Source organism: Gopherus evgoodei, chromosome 3 (assembly GCF_007399415.2).
Source record: "Gopherus evgoodei ecotype Sinaloan lineage chromosome 3, rGopEvg1_v1.p, whole genome shotgun sequence".
In the NCBI taxonomy this organism is placed as follows: domain Eukaryota; kingdom Metazoa; phylum Chordata; order Testudines; family Testudinidae; genus Gopherus; species Gopherus evgoodei.
In genome coordinates this window covers 142,633,866-142,652,938 of record NC_044324.1, presented here as the reverse complement: position 1 = coordinate 142,652,938, position 19,073 = coordinate 142,633,866, and the positions used below count along the sequence as shown (strand labels likewise).

General features: G+C 44.7%; 1 protein-coding gene across 3 annotated transcripts in view; it reads left to right on the top strand.

The window, feature by feature from the left end:
- Positions 1 to 6,521: 6,521 nt before the first annotated feature.
- Positions 6,522 to 19,073, top strand: part of EGLN1 (egl-9 family hypoxia inducible factor 1) — a 47,654-nt gene continuing 35,102 nt past the window's right edge. For all 3 annotated transcript variants that reach the window (XR_003999666.1, XM_030556888.1, XM_030556887.1), the window contains exon 1: positions 6,522 to 7,882. Coding sequence is in view for 2 of the 3 variants with exons in the window: in XM_030556888.1 (XP_030412748.1) it covers positions 7,004 to 7,882 (879 nt within the window). In the remaining variant the exon portion in view is untranslated. The remainder of the gene's footprint in view (positions 7,883 to 19,073) is intronic.

Below are 19,073 nucleotides of genomic sequence, written 5' to 3'. Positions count from 1 at the left end.
TTAAGCCATGGGAGTGGGATGCACAAGGCACACAGTCCAGAACAGGGAGAGGCCCAGTGATTCGGATAGCTTCCTGTTCCTGCTGCTGGCTTAAGTAGGGACAATGGGACTCTCCCAATAGGACTGGGGCAGAGCCTCAAACTGGAGCTGGGCATCATGGGTCCTAAGTAAACCCATGTCCGCAGGTTGCTACATTTGGGTTGGAGTGTAGGTGCACCCATGAATCTTATAGAGCCAAGTTCAAATCCCTGTATGTCATGCCCTCAAGGGCAGAATTTGGCCCAAGGCATTTTGAATTCTTAACTAGGTTTTGTCTCTGATTCTCCATTATCTTGAATCTTGTGTAGTAACTGACACCTGTAAAAAGTGGTTATGAAGTGCTAACATTCTGATTTGGTACCATTTTGCACACCTCTTGCACGCATAAGGTGCAAGACAGTGGGGAAGCAGGCCCTCTGTATTTTTGAGAACTATGAACCTGATCCTGAAAGCTGCTGAGTTCCATGAATTCCTATTCACCTCAAAGGGAATTGAAGCTTCTCAGCAACTAACAGGATAAGATTCTCTATTATTTTCTGTACAAAGTAAGGAGACATAAGAGCATTATGATTATTAAGCTGACTTTTCTTAATTTAAAAAAAAGCAACCCAAAGTGGTGGCGGTAAACTCCTGTGTAAGAACATTTCCTAGCTTTGCAGAAAAGAAGGAGTAGGTATTACTGAATGGACAAACTACACTAACCCTTTGAATAGCTGAGGACAACAACATGCAGTCAGCAAAAGAGCACTTGCATAGACTTGTGGCTGTACTTTGTACAGTATGTCCTGATTAGAAAGGATGTGAGCTTAACAGAGAATGAAACTCAGACAAACAATCATTTAGTTTTACCTGGAAGAGCTGCAAACTCACTGCAGTTCACTTATTAGGATGAAAAGCAAGCTTGAAAATTGCCACTGTTTATGTCAGTGATTCCACTCTTTTAGCAGAATGAAACCAGTCTAGCTGAGAGATGGACCCACAGTACGGTCTGGAGGAATGAGAACAAGTCTTGGAATCAGGGAATCCTGAATTCTAATTTTGGTTTCCTCAGTGACTTGTGTCCTTTTATCTATATAATCTATTTTAGGATTTTATATTGCCTCCCATCATCATAGTATCTGAGCATCGTCTCTGTAAAACCAATAGCAATAGCAAAATCCCTACTGGACTTCATGGCGTCTTTGACATTTCTACCTTTTCTGGGGGCTAGTCTACACTGAGAACTTACATCACCATAGCTATGTCTCTCTGGAGCGTGAAAAATCCACACCCCTGAGAGACATAGCTATGCTGACCTAACCCCACATGTAGACAGTGCTAGGACAATAGGAAGAGTTTTTCCATCAACCTAGCTACCACTTCTAAGGAAGGTGGATTACTTATGCTGATGCTAGAATCGCTCCTTTTGGAGTACGTAGCGTTCACACGGAAGTGCTACAGAAGCAGCTATGCTACTGTGGCATTTTCAGTGTAGACATACTCTACGTAAAAACTATGCTTGGAATAGGGTTTTGGGGTCTTTTATTAATTTTTTAAAAGGTTGATTTGTTCCATGTTTTTTCTTGAATGGTGACTTAACCTTTTGTCTCCACTTCCCCATCTATAAAATAAGGACAATACTTATTGATCTACCTCCCAGAGACTTTGAACTTTCTTTCTGGATATCTATCTAGCCTCTACATCTAGTAGTATTTTATAGTGTCTTCATAGTGTTAAATGTATAAAGCAATTATATAAAAGCTAAGTTATTATTACTAGACTTCGAAAAGAGAAATCTGGCCCAACCATCTACCCATTTTAGGTATTTCTAGTGATCCCATCACATTAGAATCTAAAGTATTACAAAAACTATTAACTTGCATTAAGTTTATGCTAAAAAACCCTGCTCATGACGTTATTTGTTTTTTTATCTTTTGTTTGTATTTCTCCCAAGATAATACATCTGCCTACTATCTTGTCATCTTTCAAATCTCTTTTCAAGACTGACTTCTGTCATGATAGCCACAAGAAATTAGCCACCTAATAATTGTTAGGTAAGAGAGTAGTGGGGGAATAATTTATGGAAGAAAAAAAAAACTAAACTAAACCCTCCACAACAATGTTGACTTTTCAATTTGTGCCAGCCATCACCTTGGACATATGCTTGTATATTGTATCCTTTCCCCCATCGTTTCCATCCATTGTTTCAGACAACAAGCTCTTTGAGGCAAAAACAGGGTCTTTATAAACTGGGAAAGCACTTAGCACATTGGGGGCACTACAGCAATATAAATAATACATTTCTTTTCCATCAGTTCTCTCACCTTCTTTCTTCAGCTTTTGAAATTACAGGAAGATTTTATTAAGCAGTTTTGTTTTATACTCCAAACACTTTACGGCTTGTGCTACCCTTGTAGTGAGTTGCATAGTCATGAAAAATATCCGACCCTTTACAAGTATGAAGCTTGACTCTATCAGCTTTAGTGTTTCTGTGTAGTACTGTTGTTTTGGGGGGAGTTGTAGATAATTAGGAACCTTAAAAATTAGAACCAGGACCTTGAACTGTCTCCCTTAACAAATGTGGTGGAACCAGTGGACTGTATGAGGCACTGGTGGCCTCTTAGAACCAAATTAGTCCCTGGCTTAATGAGTATTACTAGTTACCCCAGAGATAAATTTGAACTGTGGCGCTTTTTCTTGCTTAAACGATGAGCTGTTGAGCATTGCATCAGTTGGAGTTTCTGTGGCCTTCAGCTTCATTCCTAGATAAAGCGAGTTATATTTGTTGAAGCAGAAGGCAACAAATGCATTCATCTTTAACAGTAGAGTTATTCTCTGGCAGAATATAGCATCATTACAATCATATCTTAAAGTTCAGAAAATAATGGGCCTGATTCTCCTCTCACTTGTGCCAGTTTTACAACATTGTATAGCCACTGACTTCAAGTGAGTTATTCTTAACTTAAATCCAAAGCGGGGAGAATCAGGCCCAAAATTTCAGAAATTCACTTTTCTCTGCTTGTAGTTAAAGAACATCTCTCATTGGCAGGTGAAGTATGAAAACCCAGGTTATAACATCTTCTCACTTTATACGATGGTCTAAAAAACCCCACTTTGACCCACCTCCTTTCCCAACTACCACCACATCTCCTTTCATCTTTAAACCCATTAAAAATCCTGTACCCAAGCATTGCCTCAAGTTCCTTTCCTACAGCTGTGTTCTTGATTTCCTCCAATCTCATTCTCACCCTTCTCAAACTCCAAGGTTTTCAACAACCTCCTGGCCAAATCTCAGGGCCTTTATTCTATTTGCTGTCTTAGACACCACTGGTCACACTCCTTGAAATCTTGTCCTTTGCGCTTTCATGATCCTGTCCTCTTTTAATTCTCCTTCTGACTCTCTAATAATTTATTTAATCCTCCCTCTTCCCACTTTCTGGGAGTATCCCTCACCTGGCACACCTTCTCTCCTCCCTTTACATCCTTTATCTAGGTGACTGCATCTGCTCACATTCCTCTAACCACCATTTCTATGCCAATAACTCTCAAAGCTACCTTTCTTATCTGTATTAGTTACCTATACAGCCTGCATTACCATAGTATCTGACTGCCTCACAATCTTATCCTCACAGCACCCCTTTGTAGTAGGGAAGTACAATTATTCCCATTTTACAGATAGGGAATGGAGGCACAGAGAGGGTAAAGGTGGGATTCACAAAGGTATTTAGGCACCTAACTACCATTGAAATCAGTAGGAGTTAGGTGCCTAAATATCTTTATGAATCCCACCCAAAATGACTTGCTTAAGGTCAATGGCACAGCAGCAGGGCTGTCCCTAGTGGGATACAGGGTCAAGGACAACTGCCCCCTCAGCCCCAGGCCCTGCCCTCACTCCACCCCTTCTCCCAAGCATCTGTCCGCCCAGGGCCAGCTCTAGCAATTTCGCCGCCCCAAGCACGGCGGCACACCCTGGGGGGCACTCTGCCGCTCGCCGGTTCCGCTGCTCCGGTGGACCTCCCGCAGGCTTCCCTGCAGGGGGTCCAGTGATCCCACGGCTCCAGTGGACCTCTCGCAGGCGTGCCTGTGGATGCTCCACCGGAGCCACAGGACCCGCGGACCCTCCGCAGGCACGACTGCGGGAGCTCCACCGGAGCCGCCTGCCACCCTCCCAGCAACCGGCAGAGTGACCCGTGGCATGCCGCCCCAAGCACGCGCTTGGCGCACTGTGGCCTGGAGCCAGCCCTGGCCCCGCCTCTTCCCACCCTGCTCTGCCCCCACTCCACCCCTGCCTCCAAGCTCCCATCTCTTCCTGCCCCTGCTCTACTCTCTCCCTGCTCCCATTCCACCCTTTCCCCCAAACCTCCGTCCCACCTCTTTCTAGCTTCCGTTCCCTTCCTCAAGTGATGTCAGGATCCGGCAGAACAGGGCGGGCTGGGGCCAGGTCGCTTGCTGCTACTGGCGCCAGCCCCCCCACTAACCCTTCAGGCTGCCCTAGACCCCGTGTCCCAAAGTGCAAGGCCCCCCCAAAGCACGGGGCCTGGGGCAGTTGCCCCAGTCCGTCCAATGGACAGAATGGCTCTGCACAGGAGAGACTCAAACCCGGGTCTCTCAAGTCCTAGGCTACTTACGAGATCAGCCGCCCTGGCTGGGCTATCTCCAAGCACACCTACATCTTGGTTCATTTAGCTGACATCTTTTAACTTTCACATCAGCTTGAAATGGCAAAAACTGACCACCTAGTCTGCCCTCTCCACTTCTTCCTTTCTCCATCAGTATCAATAACACCATTAGGATTCATCCCTGTCACTAAAGCCCAGAATGCAGATGTCATCTTTGATTTGCTCTCCCTATCTCAAAACATCCATGCTGTTGATCTAAATCTTGCCTTTTCTTGCCTGTCATTTTATAATATTTTGTACTTATGTGTAGGGCCCTACCAAATTCATGGTCATGAAAAATGCATCATGGATTGTAAAATCTGGTCTTTTGTGTGCTTTTACCATTGAGACCAGCAATTCTCAAATTGGGGATCCTGACCAAAAAAGGAGTTGCAGAGGGGTCACCCTCTGCACTGCCTTCAGAGCTGGGTGGCCAGAGGGTGGTGGCTGTTGGCAGGGAGCCCAGTTCTGAAGACTGTGACCTGCCAGCAGCAGCGCAGAAGTAAGGTAGCAATACCATACCATGCCATCTTTACGTCTATGCTGCTGCCTTCAGAGCTGGGCAGCCAGAGAGTGGCAGCTGCTTACTGAGGACTCTGCAGGCAGCATCACAGAAGTAAAAGTAGCCATGCCATGCCATCTTTACTTCCGCACTGCTGCTGGCAGTGGCTCTGCCTTCAGAACTGGGCTCCTGGCCTGCAGCCGCTGCTCTCAGCTGCCCAGCTCTGAAGACAGCACTGCTACTAGCAGCATCACAGAAATAAGGGTAGCAATAATGCAACCCCTCCTACAGTAACCTTGCGACCCCCGCACAACTCCTTTTTGAGTCAGGACCTGTACAGTTACAGCATGAAATTTCAGATTTAAATAGCTGAAAAAATGAAATTTACAATTAATCTTATGACTGTGAAATTGACAGACATGAACTCTGAATTTGGTAGGACCCTATTTATGTGTATCACTTTTCAGTGAAGGAAGCCTGGTGCACTTTACTAATGTGGATATGTATTATTAGCCCTCTTTTATGGATGAGGCTACTGAGACACCAAGAAATTAAAGGTATACCATTAACCTGTAATCTAATTTTCTAAAAAGTAGTTCCTATCCCTCTGGTAGCTGTTGTCATTTAACAACCAAATTGTCTTTCTTGGGGGGCGGGGGGAAAGTGTTTTCTCTCCACTGTTGCTCTGCAAAACAACCCCCTCCATCCTAAAAAAATAAAAAAGAGCAGAACCTGTGTACATGAGAAACCATAGTGTAATTGACTATGCAGAAAGTGTTGTCAAATGTAGTTTTGCAAACCTTTCCATTATAGCAACCTTAGGTCTTTTAACTATAGTAAGTAAATAATTTTCAGACAGAAGTGTGAATTCAAGCTGTTTCCCTTTAAGTGACTTGCCCGAGGCCACTCAGTAGATCAGTGGCAGAATTTGGGACTGTAAATCATGTCCTGCTACGTACCAGACACACCACTTCTTATGTTTGTACAGCACTGAGCACATGGCTGCTATTAGATAAATAACTGTAGTTCATTTAGCAAACCACCGTGGAAATCACAGAGAAGGGAGGCCGAGCAGGTCAGAACAGATTTTTGTAAAATGTGAGTGCTTGGTTCCAAGATTTTGGTTTGGCCTCAGCTTCAACTGGGCTCCGCAGAGAGAGCAAAGGAGTGTCTACTCACGTCCTGGCAGGGCTGCTTAAAGTGACCGAGGGCAAAATCCACCCGTTCTGTTCTAATACAAACAAATCACGGCCTTTAAGGTGGCTGACGAACTAAAACCTCCCTCAAGAGCAGTGTTACAGCCCCACCCCCAAAGCTGCAGCAGTGCTGAGCTGGCCCGCACTCCCCCTCTTCTGCGGCCCCGCCCCGGCCGCGCAGGCTGGCTGGAAGTGGCGTACGTGCAAAGCGGGCAGAGATAGTGGCGCCTCCTCCTCGCCCCTGCAACCCCCCCCCGACTCAGGCAGCGGCGAGGCGAAGGGAGGAGACGCCGACCCGCACCGGGAAGAGGAGGAGACCCTAGTTCCCGGCGTAGAGGGGGGAGACGGCGGCCTCGGCATTCCCAGCTTCCTCCCTCGCCGGAGCAGCGATGAGACGGTGGCGAGCCTGAGCCCCTGGGGAGATCAGAGCGCCCTCGGCTCCCGCGGTGCCCGCTCCCCACCCAGGAGGAAGCCCGGGCTCCGTCGCCGGAGGCAGGCAGGGGAGCGGAGGCCGCCGCGGAGCTGGGACGGCCATGATGCAGTGAGAGCTGCCCGCCCTCCCAGGCTCCCTCCCAGCGCGGCCCGCCTGAGCGCTGCTGCCCCCGCGGAGCACCAGGGGCGGCGGCGCCATGGCCAATGACAGCGGCGGGGGTAGCGGGGCCGGCCAGGGCGGCGGCGGCAGCGGCAGCGAGCGGGACCGGCAGTACTGCGAGCTGTGCGGGAAGATGGAGAACCTGCTGCGGTGCGGCCGTTGCCGCAGCTCCTTCTACTGCAGCAAGGAGCACCAGCGCCAGGACTGGAAGAAGCACAAGCTCATCTGCCGCAGCGGGGGCGGCGCGGCGGCGGCAGGGGGCGCTGGCGAGCACCACGCCGGGGCCGCCGCGGGAGCAGGCGGCGGCCGGGAGGAGGGAGCCGTGGCTAAGAAGGTGCCGCCGGGCGCGGGCCCCGGCGCGGAGGAGGAGGCTGCAGCTGCGGCGCCTCTGACCAACAACCAAGTTCCCATGGGCGCTGCTGCGCTGTCCGAGGCGGCGGCCCCCGCCGAAGAGGAGGCTGCGGCGGCGGCGGCTCCGGGCGGGGAGGCGGGGCTCGTGTACCGGGACAAATCCAACCTGTACCCGGGCGGGGGCCAGGCCGGGGCCGGCGGGGGCGCGCTGCGGCCGAACGGGCAGACCAAGTCGCTGGTGCCGCAGCGGCTGGCGCTGGAGTACATCGTGCCCTGCATGAACAAGCACGGCATCTGCGTGGTGGACGAGTTCCTGGGCAAGGAGGTGGGCGGGCGCATCGCCCGGGAGGTGCGGGCCCTGCACCACACTGGCCGCTTCACCGACGGGCAGCTGGTCAGCCAGAAGAGCGACTCCTCCAAGGACATCCGGGGGGACAAGATCACCTGGGTGGAGGGCAAGGAGCCCGGCTGCCAGACCATCGGGCTCCTCATGAACAGCATGGACGATCTCATCCGCCACTGCAATGGCAAGCTGGGCAACTACAAAATCAACGGCAGGACGAAAGTGAGTGACCCTCCCTTCCCCTCACCCGTCTGCTGCTCGGCCTCCACCCCAGTCTCCCCAGTACCTGGGGCTTCTCCCCCGTTTCCATGGTTTTGTTAAACGTCTTGATTAATGAGCTGGATGATGGGATGGATTGCACCCTCAGCAAGTTCGCAGCTGGCACTAAGCTAGGGGGAGAGGTAGATATGCTGGAGGGTAGGGTTAGGGGCCGGAGTGATCTAGACAAATTGGAGGATTGGGCGAAAAGAAATCTGATGAGATTCTACAAGGATAAGTGCAGAGAGTCCTGCGCTGAAGGAAGAAGCCCATGCACTGCTACAGGCTGGGGACCAAGTGGCTAAGCGCAGTTTTGGAGAAAAGGACCTAGGGATTACAGTGGGTGAGAAGCTGTATATAAGTCAGCAGTGTGCCCTTGTTTCCAAGAAGGCCAATGGCATGTTAGCTGTGTTAGTAGGAGCATTGCCAGCCAATTGAGGGAAGTGATTATTTCTCTCTGTTTGGCACTGGTGAGGCCAGACCTGGAGTATTGTGTCCAGTTTTGGTCCTCTCACTACAGAAGGGATGTGGACAGATTGAAGAGAGTCCAGCTGAGGGCAACGAAAATTATTAGGGGGCTGGGGTACATAATTTATGAGGAGAGGCTGAGGGAACTGGGGTTAGTCTGCAGAAGAGAAGTGTGATTGGGGGATTTGATAGCAGCCTTCAGCTACCTGAAGTAGAGTTCCAAAGAGGATGGAGCTAGGCTGTTTTCAGTGGAGGCAACTGACAGAACAAGAAGCAATGGTCTCAAGTTGCGTTGGGGGAGGTCTAGGTTGGATATTAGGAAACACTGTTTCACTAGAAGGGTGGTGAAGCACTGGAATGGGTTAACTAGGAAGGTGGTGGAATCTCTGTGCTTAGAGGTTTTTAAGGCACAGCTTGACAAATCTCTGGCTTGGGTGATTTACTTGGAGTTGGACTTGCTTTGAGCAGGGGATTGGATTGATGACCTCCTGAGGTCTTTTCCAACCCTAATATTCTATGATTCTATCCACCTTTCTAACATCTCCTCTAAGGCCAAGCTGCACCATGATTAATGGGTTAGATCATCACCTCTCCCTGCCCTTCTGTCTCACGGTGAAGGGGCAGCTCAAGTGAGAATTGTTGAGTCTGTTTCCTCTTGTCAAAAACGCCACTGACAGGCAAGCTCCACTGATATCAATATTGAGCATCTTAATTAATTTTGTTACTGTGCAGCACCAAAGAAACTTTGCTGGAAATAACAACAGTAGGATTATATGGACAGCATTTTAACTGCTGTGTTGTCTAACCCTGTTTAGAACTCTCTAAAATTCTCATTGTAAGTGTAATCATAGGCTTGGCAGGGGCCAAGGATTGGATAGTCCTGGAAACTGAACAGCTTCTCATTCCTAGAGGGTTGTCCCTAAATGTCAGGGTGGGGTAATGTGTATTGCTGGTGAGTGAGGCAGTATCTTTTATTGGACCAGCTCCTGTTGGTTACAGACACAAGCTTTTGAGCCACACAGAGCTCTGGGAAAAATCAGACCTGAAGAAGAGCTCTGTGTGGCTCAAAATAAATAAATAAAAAATACCACCTCACCCACCTTGTTTCTAATATCCTGGGACCCACATGACTAAAACTACCCTGCATACAACAGTGATTGCTGCTGTCAGTGCTGTGCCTATTCTGTGTTTGACTTTCATTTCTAGGACAGTCAGTGGGCATGCTTTAATAAATGCTATATCCCGTATGCAAAACTGTAATACTGTATTAAATGTCTGAACTCGTACAGCACAATCCTTGTTTGTGAAAGTACAAGAAACACAGCTTCAAATAGAAGTGTCTTTCCTCGTGAGAAAGATGAGGCAGGTCTGTAATGTCAAGGTTGCTATAGGACTTGTTAGTTCTAATTTTCCTCTTCTCTATCCTCTTATGTGCACAGCAGTTATTTGTTCTGAATGTGGCAGAAAACTCATATTGTACGGGTGGGAAAATAGTTTGAAAATGATGCAGTTTAATTTGACCGACTTGAGTTTTCTTTTTCTTCATAAGTAAAAGACAGCTCTGAAGATATACAGTATCTGCTGTGGAAACTCTCACACTCTACACATGGGTGAAAATGATCCTCCTTTAAATTCTGTTTGAACTGGTGACCCCTGAAAATTTGGAATGTGAGGGTCACTGTCTGTAGTGTTCCCCTTTAGATATTAAATAATTTGACCACTTAGGAGAGCTCGTGCTGCAACAGTGTTTGTTTGATCAGTTTCTCATGATTGCTTCAGTTTATAAATTCTGAAATAGTAATTCTTGTCATGAATACTTCTAGAATTACTTAGTGGGTGTTTGCTTATGAAGATGCTCTTGGCAGTGAAGGCTTTAGCATGTATGTAGTCTGTTATATTACCATGAGTTGCTTTGGTGTAGTAATACAGAAAGTGTTGTAAATAGGTGTTTGCATAAAACTGCCAGATATGGGACTGTGGCTTACAGAGTGACTGTAATATGTCAGATTGCAATATTTGCCACACTTATGAATACAACAAAATGGAAATGGAGTAAGTATCCAGGTATATTTTTTTTAATAAGTTTGTAACTTGTCGACCTGTAGTGGAGTCATCAGGCAGTGTGGTTTTTATAACCTACTGTAAAATGTAAGTGGTGAGGAGAGGAAAGGTGTGATTGTTTTGTGAGATGTTTTCTTTGCCAGTCTTGCCAAAAATTAGTACATTCATATTTTCCTTAGTGTTTTGGGTGTGTGGGTTTTTTTTTTTTTTTTTTTTTTTTTTTTTTTGAGACACTAGCCCTCTTAATATGGAATTCAAAGTTTCATGTCATAGTCATCCTGACTTGCAACTGTTTTTTTTTTTTTGTTTTTTTTTTTGAGTTCTTAAAGGAAAAAAAATCACAGCCTTTACAGGAGACTGTATAGGACATCTCTCAGTTAAATAAAGGTCCTAGTAATAAAGAAAAAAATCAAACAATTTAAACATTTGCAAAAAAGATGAAACATCATTTTCAGCTAAATCTCTGACAACTTGCTACTTCTGTTGCAACATAAGAATGTTAGTGTGACCTGCTAAGAAGCAATGTGTGTCTGCACTGTGACAGACTCTTCTTGCTGCAGAGCATCAGCTAGTAGGAAGCTGTGGGGGAGAGGGAGAAACTGAAAGGCGGGTAACCCTGGCCCTCTTTGGGATACAGTAAATTATATAGATTTCCCTGCTGATGGAGAGTGTGTGGAATTTTGTTTGTGTACCTTGGTGTACTGACACTTAATTTGAAAGGTTATTATGGTGGAAACTGCTGGCTGACGTACTATGATTATGTGGGTTTCTTGTGTAACTCCATAGCATGGCATTTGTTAGCCAATTCATCCTTCAAGTAAGTATTCCACTCAAAAAATCCTCAAAGTTAAAATATTACAAAACAGCCTCCTAAAATCTGTCGCAGTTAGATTTAAAATTGGAGTAGTACTATCTGAATGGTAATCCTGCGTTTTCCATGGCCTCTGCCTTTTTGTAATTCAGACCCCAATCCTGCAGTTTACGATAGATGGATAGTATGGTGTAAACAGAAAGACTGGGGCTTAGAGGAAGGACTATTGGAGTTGCCACATAGCATCAAATTATTAGTTCATTTAGTCTGGTATCCTACCAGCTTCTGGCAGTGGCCAATACCTGATGCTTCAGAGGTGGTTACACCTCCACCTCAGAAACCACCAGGCTAATTGTGAAATGATGTACATGGGCAGGAGAGAATTCCTTCCTGCAGTTAGTTCTAAATGGAGTAAGAATAAGACCGATGGAATGTGGTTAGTCCTACTTGGATGCAATCTGTACCTTCTGAAATCTCTGGGGATGTGTTAGGGACAAGATCCCTCCAAGAGATGAAAAGGTTTAGAGAGATGTTGCTTTTCTCTCCTCTCTTTTTCCCTTGCTTTCCTAGTAGTAGAGGCGAATGCTTGTGCTGCTGGGGGTAAACCTACTTTCTCAGCAAGTTCAGCAGGGACAAAGTGGAAGTCAGTGAATTGACAAGAATCGTTCTCTTGAGTGGGTTAGAGGATAGACAAAAGGAGAGAAGAGGGAAAAGTCTTAAAAGGAAGGTTAAAATTGCCAAGGTATTTGGTCTAGTGCAGGGGTTGGCAGCCTTTCAGAAGAGCTGTGCCGAGTCTTCATTTATTCACTCTAATTTAAGGTTTCGCGTGCCAGTAATACATGTTAACATTTTTAGAAAGTCTCTTTCTATAAGTCTATAATATATAACTAAACTGTTGTTGTATGTCAAGTAAATAAGGTTTTTAAAATGTTTAAGCAGCTTCATTTAAAATTAAATTAAAATGCAGAGCCCCCCGGACTGGTGGCCAGGACCTGGGCAGTGTGAGTGCCACTGAAAATCAGCTCATGTGCCACAAGTTGCCTATCCCGGTCTAGTGTATACTTCTGAACCAAGCTTATTCACTTACTCCCACAGCTAACAGGGAGTAGGAGTGCTATGAAAAATTATATTTATTTCTTCCTACCTCAGCCTCCACCAGCTGTACAGAATTGCACTTGTGCCACTCCTTCAGAGTGCTTTCTCTGTTTGGCAAGAGTAGCATAGTGAAGCTAATCAGGATCACCTGATTGAGTAGTACAGTTCTGGGGAGGAAAATAGTAGAGATGGAACAGTAAAATCTCTTGTCTGGCCTTTTGTACTTGTGTCTAGAAAATAGATTTTTTTTGTTGTTGTTGAAGGTGTGGAGAGGATGAGTATTAGCTCAAGTCACCACAGCATTTTTGAATGTTTGACCTTTTACCAGCACTGGTCCCCAAGCCCTGTAAACAAACTTGTTCTGTTATGAGAAGGAATGAATCGTAAATGACTCCAGGCCATAGCCTGCTGTAATAAAAGGGTAGGAATTATATTGTTTCATAAACGTTTCCTTGGCTGACAACAGTAATATTTTACTCCTTTTTCAATCTTCTACTTCCTTTTTGTAGAGAGGCAAAAGCAAAAACTCTCTGCTTTAGCTGATAGCTGGATGCCTTTACAGAAGTGAGTGGATTTCTGAGAAAGGACAAAATGCCATTTTAATGGCTAATACTATTGAAAAACATCCAAAAATTTAAGTAATCGATTTCAGTACTGAAAGTTTTTCCTCAGTCAGCAGTTGAGACATGATCATTTATATGATCATCAGTTCAGATGTAATCAAGGCTTATATAGTGGTTGGAGTAGGGGTCATTACCATTAGGAGGCTATTTAGTAAGGGCTAGTCTACACTGGCAATGCTAAAGTGCTGCCCTGGCAGCACTTTAATGTGTCTTGTGTGGTTGCGGCTTTGTGGACATCACTACAAAAATATTTCTTACACTAGTTAGTAGGCTTAGTTTAATTCAATCAGTTCAAATGGATTTTAAAATCTATTTTAAACCAGTGCAAATCCCTAACAGATGCACTTGTTTGCCTTAATTTGATAGTTAGCAGTGCAAACTAAAATGACTTAAACAAAAGTTTATTTACATTAGGTGCTTGCGCTGGTTTAAGTAGATCAATTTAAATTCAACTTCCTCAAACCACAGTGACTTAAAAATCTGCTGTATTTGCGTTCCTTATCACATTTAACATCACTGTGTGAAAGTTTCAGGTGTCTCAGATGACCTTCAGGTAGTCAGAACTTCACTGTATATTCTTTTGCAAAGATAAGATACAAATGTGACCATTCTTTTCAAAACATGCCCTTTTTAAAATCAGAAAGGGTGTATCCCTAAAGCAGTGACTAAAAAGTGGGTAGCACATTTAAAACAAATTGTGCTTGATTCTCCACTGCACTTGAGTTCTGCTTAGAAGCAGAGGGAAGGGGAGACTGAGAGGGAGTCAATTGTAGCTTTCTGCTTGACTATTATTATTTAATATTTGTATTTCTGCTGCACCTAAGGGCCCTATTCCGAGAGCAGGATCACATTATGCTAGGCCCTGTACCAGGGGTCGGCAGCCTTTCAGAAGTGGTGTGCCGGGTCTTCATTTATTCGCTCTGATTTAAGGTTTTGCGTGCCGGTAATACATTTTAATGTTTTTGGAAGGTCTCGTTCTATAAGTCTATAATATATAGCTAAACTATTGTTGTATGTAAAGTAAATAAGGTATTTAAAAATGTTTAAGAAGCTTCATTTAAAATTAAATTAAAATGCAGAGCCCCCCGAATGGTGGCCAGGACCTGGGCAGTGTGAGTGCCACTGAAAATCAGCTCATGTGCCGCCTTCGGCACGCGTTCCACCGGTTGCCTACCCCTGCCCTATATAAACATGGAACAAAAAGGTGGTCTCTCAGCTATTTTGTCCTGGCTTAAGTTAAAGCTGCAAGGTGAGCAAGTTTAATTTACACTGTTGATGTAAGGTCTCTCAGGGTCCTTAGTCCAGTGGAGAATTGGGTGTATTAGAGCCCCACTCTGACATGCCCCTTACTTGCGCAAGTGTCTTCTTCTTTTTACGCTAGGGTAAAGCTCCAACACATGGTGCGGTAGAGTTGGCAGAGAAGGCTTCTGAGCTGATGGTGAAGAGTCCCCTTACACGGGGGGGGAATTCTCCAGAGACAGTCTCCTGGGTGCTTTGCACTATATAAATTCACTTTTCACCACAAAAATAGTGGAAAGTGAACTTTGTGGATTGGAGATTCTGGATTATTGGTTATCAACCCTTAAGTATAACAACGTACTGATTTCTAAAATTAACATTATCTTGTTAAATTGTCAAGTATTATGGGGAATTAAATCTAGTGATACAGCATGCACCACTGGATTTAATTCTGAGTCTGTAGCCAAATTGCATTCTGGACAAATTGCTGTTTTGGATGCCTTCTCATATCTTTTCCCTCTAAATGACACCATTTGAGAATCTGATTATGTGTCATAGTACAATCCTCACGGTTTTTCCTGGTATAGATATTCCTGGCATGTTGAGGTTTTTTCTTTTTTTTTGGCAGTATAATTTCTGGCTCTGATTCTGGTCTTTCCCAACCATTACACAGAGCAGGCTTTGCATAAAAGGTCTTTTCTGTTCCTAGTCTGCAGAATTTGCTTACATTAGTAGGATTACATAATAATGTTACTGTTGGAAAGTCAGTTTCTAAGAAGTCAAAATTATTTCTAGAAAGTTAGTAAATCTGATCTTATAAGAGCTCCAGCATCTATGTCCTAACTCTACAATACATATGCCCCCCAAATCTATCCCTACTATACTCAGCTTTTATATTGTCTACTCAATCATAATTTAATCTCCTGCTGTCAGACTGCTAGTAGTCCTTTCTGGTAAAATTGTACATAGCCAAAGCTATGGAGAAATCTTTTTCCTTGTGTGGTGGTTCATTGAAAGCACATTTCATATTCCAGTATGTGATGTGGCTGGACTAGCTGGATCTTTACTCTCATCTGCCTTTTGGTAGGGCAAGGGGTTGGACACAACCACCACAGTTATTTCATCCTTTCACAGATGGTTAAATCTTGGTTTACACGTAAAATTTCAGTTGACATAGTGCTGGTGCTCAAGGGTGAGAAAAATCCACTTCCCTGAGTGACGTAGCTATGCCAACCTAAACTCCTGCTGTAGGTGTAGCTAGGTTGATGGGAGAATGCTTTTGTCAGCCTAGCTACCATTGCTTGGGAAGGTGGTGTTCTAACAGAGAATGAAAACCCCCTTCCATTACTATAGGCTGTGTCTGCTCTACATGGTTATAATAGCATAGCTGCAGCACCATAGCTGTGCCAGTGTAGTCCCCATGGCATAGATGGGGCTTGAACTTACAGGTTCTAATAGTGTCTACTTCCACCTTCAGTGGCTGAATTAGAGTGGGTGATGAGGCTGGTTTATATGTTAAGCAAAAAAAAACCATGCTAATTCAGCATTGAAGTGAATGTTTTATTCCCTCCTTCACTCATCCTTTATTCACCCCGATCCTCACTTTTACGAAAGGTGATTATATAGGTAAAGAGCCTTTTTATTTTTAAATATAGGGTCCTCAGATGACCCTCTCTGTTGCATGTGTACTCACTGCCCAGTTCTTTAGAAAAAGAATGGCCATTTGCTTGCCCTCATTTTTGTGAACAATGGTTTAGCTATTAAACTGCATTTTACTGTGTAACCTGAATACTGACACATTACACAGATGTACAATGTGGTTATTTTGGTTTGTAGTTAAATTAATGTGTACTTTAACGTACAATAGAGGCAATGTGTGTTAGTTATAATAACATACTTTTGCATAGCCTTACTTCACTGTTTTTAACTTTTGTAACCTTAATGTAATGTTAAAGATTTTTTTCTTAATTTTCTTGTTTCATTTTAGAATGAACAGAAACACTACGTCTCAGTCCCACTGTTTCCTTTCTCAGCCTCTCCTTGCCCTCCTCTTTTTCTCAGTCCATGCTTTGTTCAGCATTCAAAGTACGACCTACTTTCTGCTGTTCTCTGGCTGTTCCTTCAAAAAGAACCCTGCTCCTTCCCACAAAAGTTGTGATGTGCAGCCCCCTTCTGGTGTCTAGTTCATGTTTGAATTATTGGTGGAGAAACAAGTTATATGCTTCTTTTAGATGCAAACTTGTTTTTCCTCTCTTAAAGATGGCATAGTGACTAGGTCTTTGCTCCTGGCTTGAGTTAGGCCAGAATTCCTCTAGGTCTGACAAGATTCTTGGCCCTTTCACTTTGAAACACAAATGAGCATGCCTCCTTTAAAACGACCTGTTTTACGTTAGTGCCCCTCAGCATAAGTACCAATGAGGTTCATGGTTCTGAAGGACTGTGAGGGTTATGACCAACCACTGCTTCTTCTACAGCTTCTCCTTTTGGTGATGGAAATATCTTGCTTCAGAATCCTACAGTGAAGGCAAGTTGCCCACCTGTTCTCCTAAAGGCCCCTCTCCAGATTTTGACTCAGAGTGATTCCAGAGTGTCGTCCTATTCTAGACATTGAAAGAGTCTATTTCCTCCATGTGCCTTAGTATCCATCCCACTGAAGCCCTCTCTCATTCCTTTAGAATGCCCTTTCGTGGCCATACTGGAGCCCTGGGGTTCTTATTGGAAACACACTTCACATATACCATCCCAGAGAGAGAGAGTGTTTATTTGGAGGCAGAAAACTGCTCAGCCTTAAGAAACCCCTCTTGAGAAGGAATATCCTGAAGAACCCTCTGAGGAGGAACAATGTCATGAGGAGGACATCAGTCTGTGCCAGAATGGGTTACTCTCCCAATAAATGAGGCCCCTTTAGAACCTTAAAAAAACTGTCTAGCAGATGCCAGCTACTATAGCCCCAACAGCCAAGAAAGCTGACAAAAGGTATTTTGTGTCTTCTGGGGGAGCTGTGTATCTGTATTCTTCTCTTGTAGTAAGACTTCCTTGCAGTAGCAGCTGCAAACAAACGGAGCAGACAACATCCCTCTAAAATAGCCCTGACTGAAAGGGATCCAAAATGTTTGGTTCCATTTGCTCATAAAAATTATTTATCTCCAAGTTTGCAGTTGAGAATGTGAAATATCGAGCACTTGTAGTATGTTTTTTTTCCTCAACTACATTGAATTTGCAGACTTTATTGAGAAATTGCCACAAGATCACAGAGAAGGTCAGTTAATAGTGAGTGTCTTTATGAGCATCTCTGGCTGCTGCAGATATTGCTTCATGCTCCATGGCAGTATCGGTGGTGATGCAGTGCTCATCCTGACTCCAGACATCAATAATCCTTAGAGAGGTCCAATCCACGGTAGAGGATCTTCTGCCTGAGGGCCCCAGTCTAGTCAGTAGAAAGACACATGATGTCCTGCACACTCTTTAGGAATTTCTGCACTACCTTTTGGTGCATACACATCTGCAGCAAAAAGGAAGCATGACAAGTCCCAGACTTACTCCAGGCTGAGAACAACCCCCCAGGTTCCTTCTGTTACCAGAAACAGTAACCTCAGAGTTTCTTAGGAAGTGGCACAGATTGAGGAGGGCAGGAAAAAAGATCAACAGCAACTACTATCCCCTCACTGTCAAAATTTTTCAGTAAACAATCCTTCTGATTTGTTGAGTGAGCGCTACAGACTGACTCTGACTCCTCTTCCTCCTTCTCTAAAATTCTTTAGAAACCTCTTCCTATTTTGGGGATTATGGAATGTTATAACTAAGATAACTTATGATTTAGTCATGGATTCTGTGACTTTACTGGACCTCTGACTTCTTCAGCTGTCAGCAGCCGAAGCTGGGGCTGAAGCTGAGGCTATGCTCCCCACATAGCCACACGGTGAAGGCTGCCGCTGGGGCCATGCACTCCTGCCCCACAGCTTGTACCGAACTCCATGAATTTTTGTTTGTTGCCTGTGACCTGTCAGTGACGTTTACTAAAAATAATCATGAAAAAAATCTTAGCCTTAATTATAATAGACATGGTCTGAGACATCATTACGTCTGATTATACCGTTCAGTTCTGTACTACACCTACCCACAACCCAGCGTCCCAGTCCTTATTCAGGCACCCCTCTCACATGAAACTAGTCACTTCTTGGTTGAGCTCCCACCTCTCTGAGCTAAAGAGGTTCCTCCACAACACAGAAGAAAAGATTTCTGTTCTGAATACTACTTCATATCAAAGAAGAATGGCGGTTGGGCACCTATTCTGGATGCTTAGCATGAATGTTTGGTGGGAGGGTCCTAGACTGAAAGTCTGCACCACAGTTAAACAGGTCCTTAGCCTGAATCAGCTGGCATGGGTCAGCCACAAGTGTTTAGTTGCAGTGTAGACATAGCCTCTGGCTGTCTTAGGGTATCTGCCTCAAGATAAATTGGAAACCATGTCCATGCTCATCACTCAACTTCAGACAGTTCCTCAAACAACAGCTGGGACTTATCACAGTGTACTGAACCAGATAGTTTATTGCATTTCTGTTATGTTGCATGCCAGACTACACCTATGTTATATGCAGCGTTGGATGAAGTACATATTCACCTTATTAGAATGGCTCACGGCTTCTGAGTCACAGAGTGGACTATATATAGCACTTGAAGAAAAAACAATTGCTTACTTGTATAGGAACACAGGACTGGAAGCAGGGGTAGTCAGTAGGTGGTCTGTGGGCCAAGTCTGGACTGCCAGAAGCTCTTGAACTGACTGTGAAATCTTTTTATTTATTTATTATTATCATCATCATTGTTTTTTGTATTTTTCTCTGGAGTCTGGACCTTG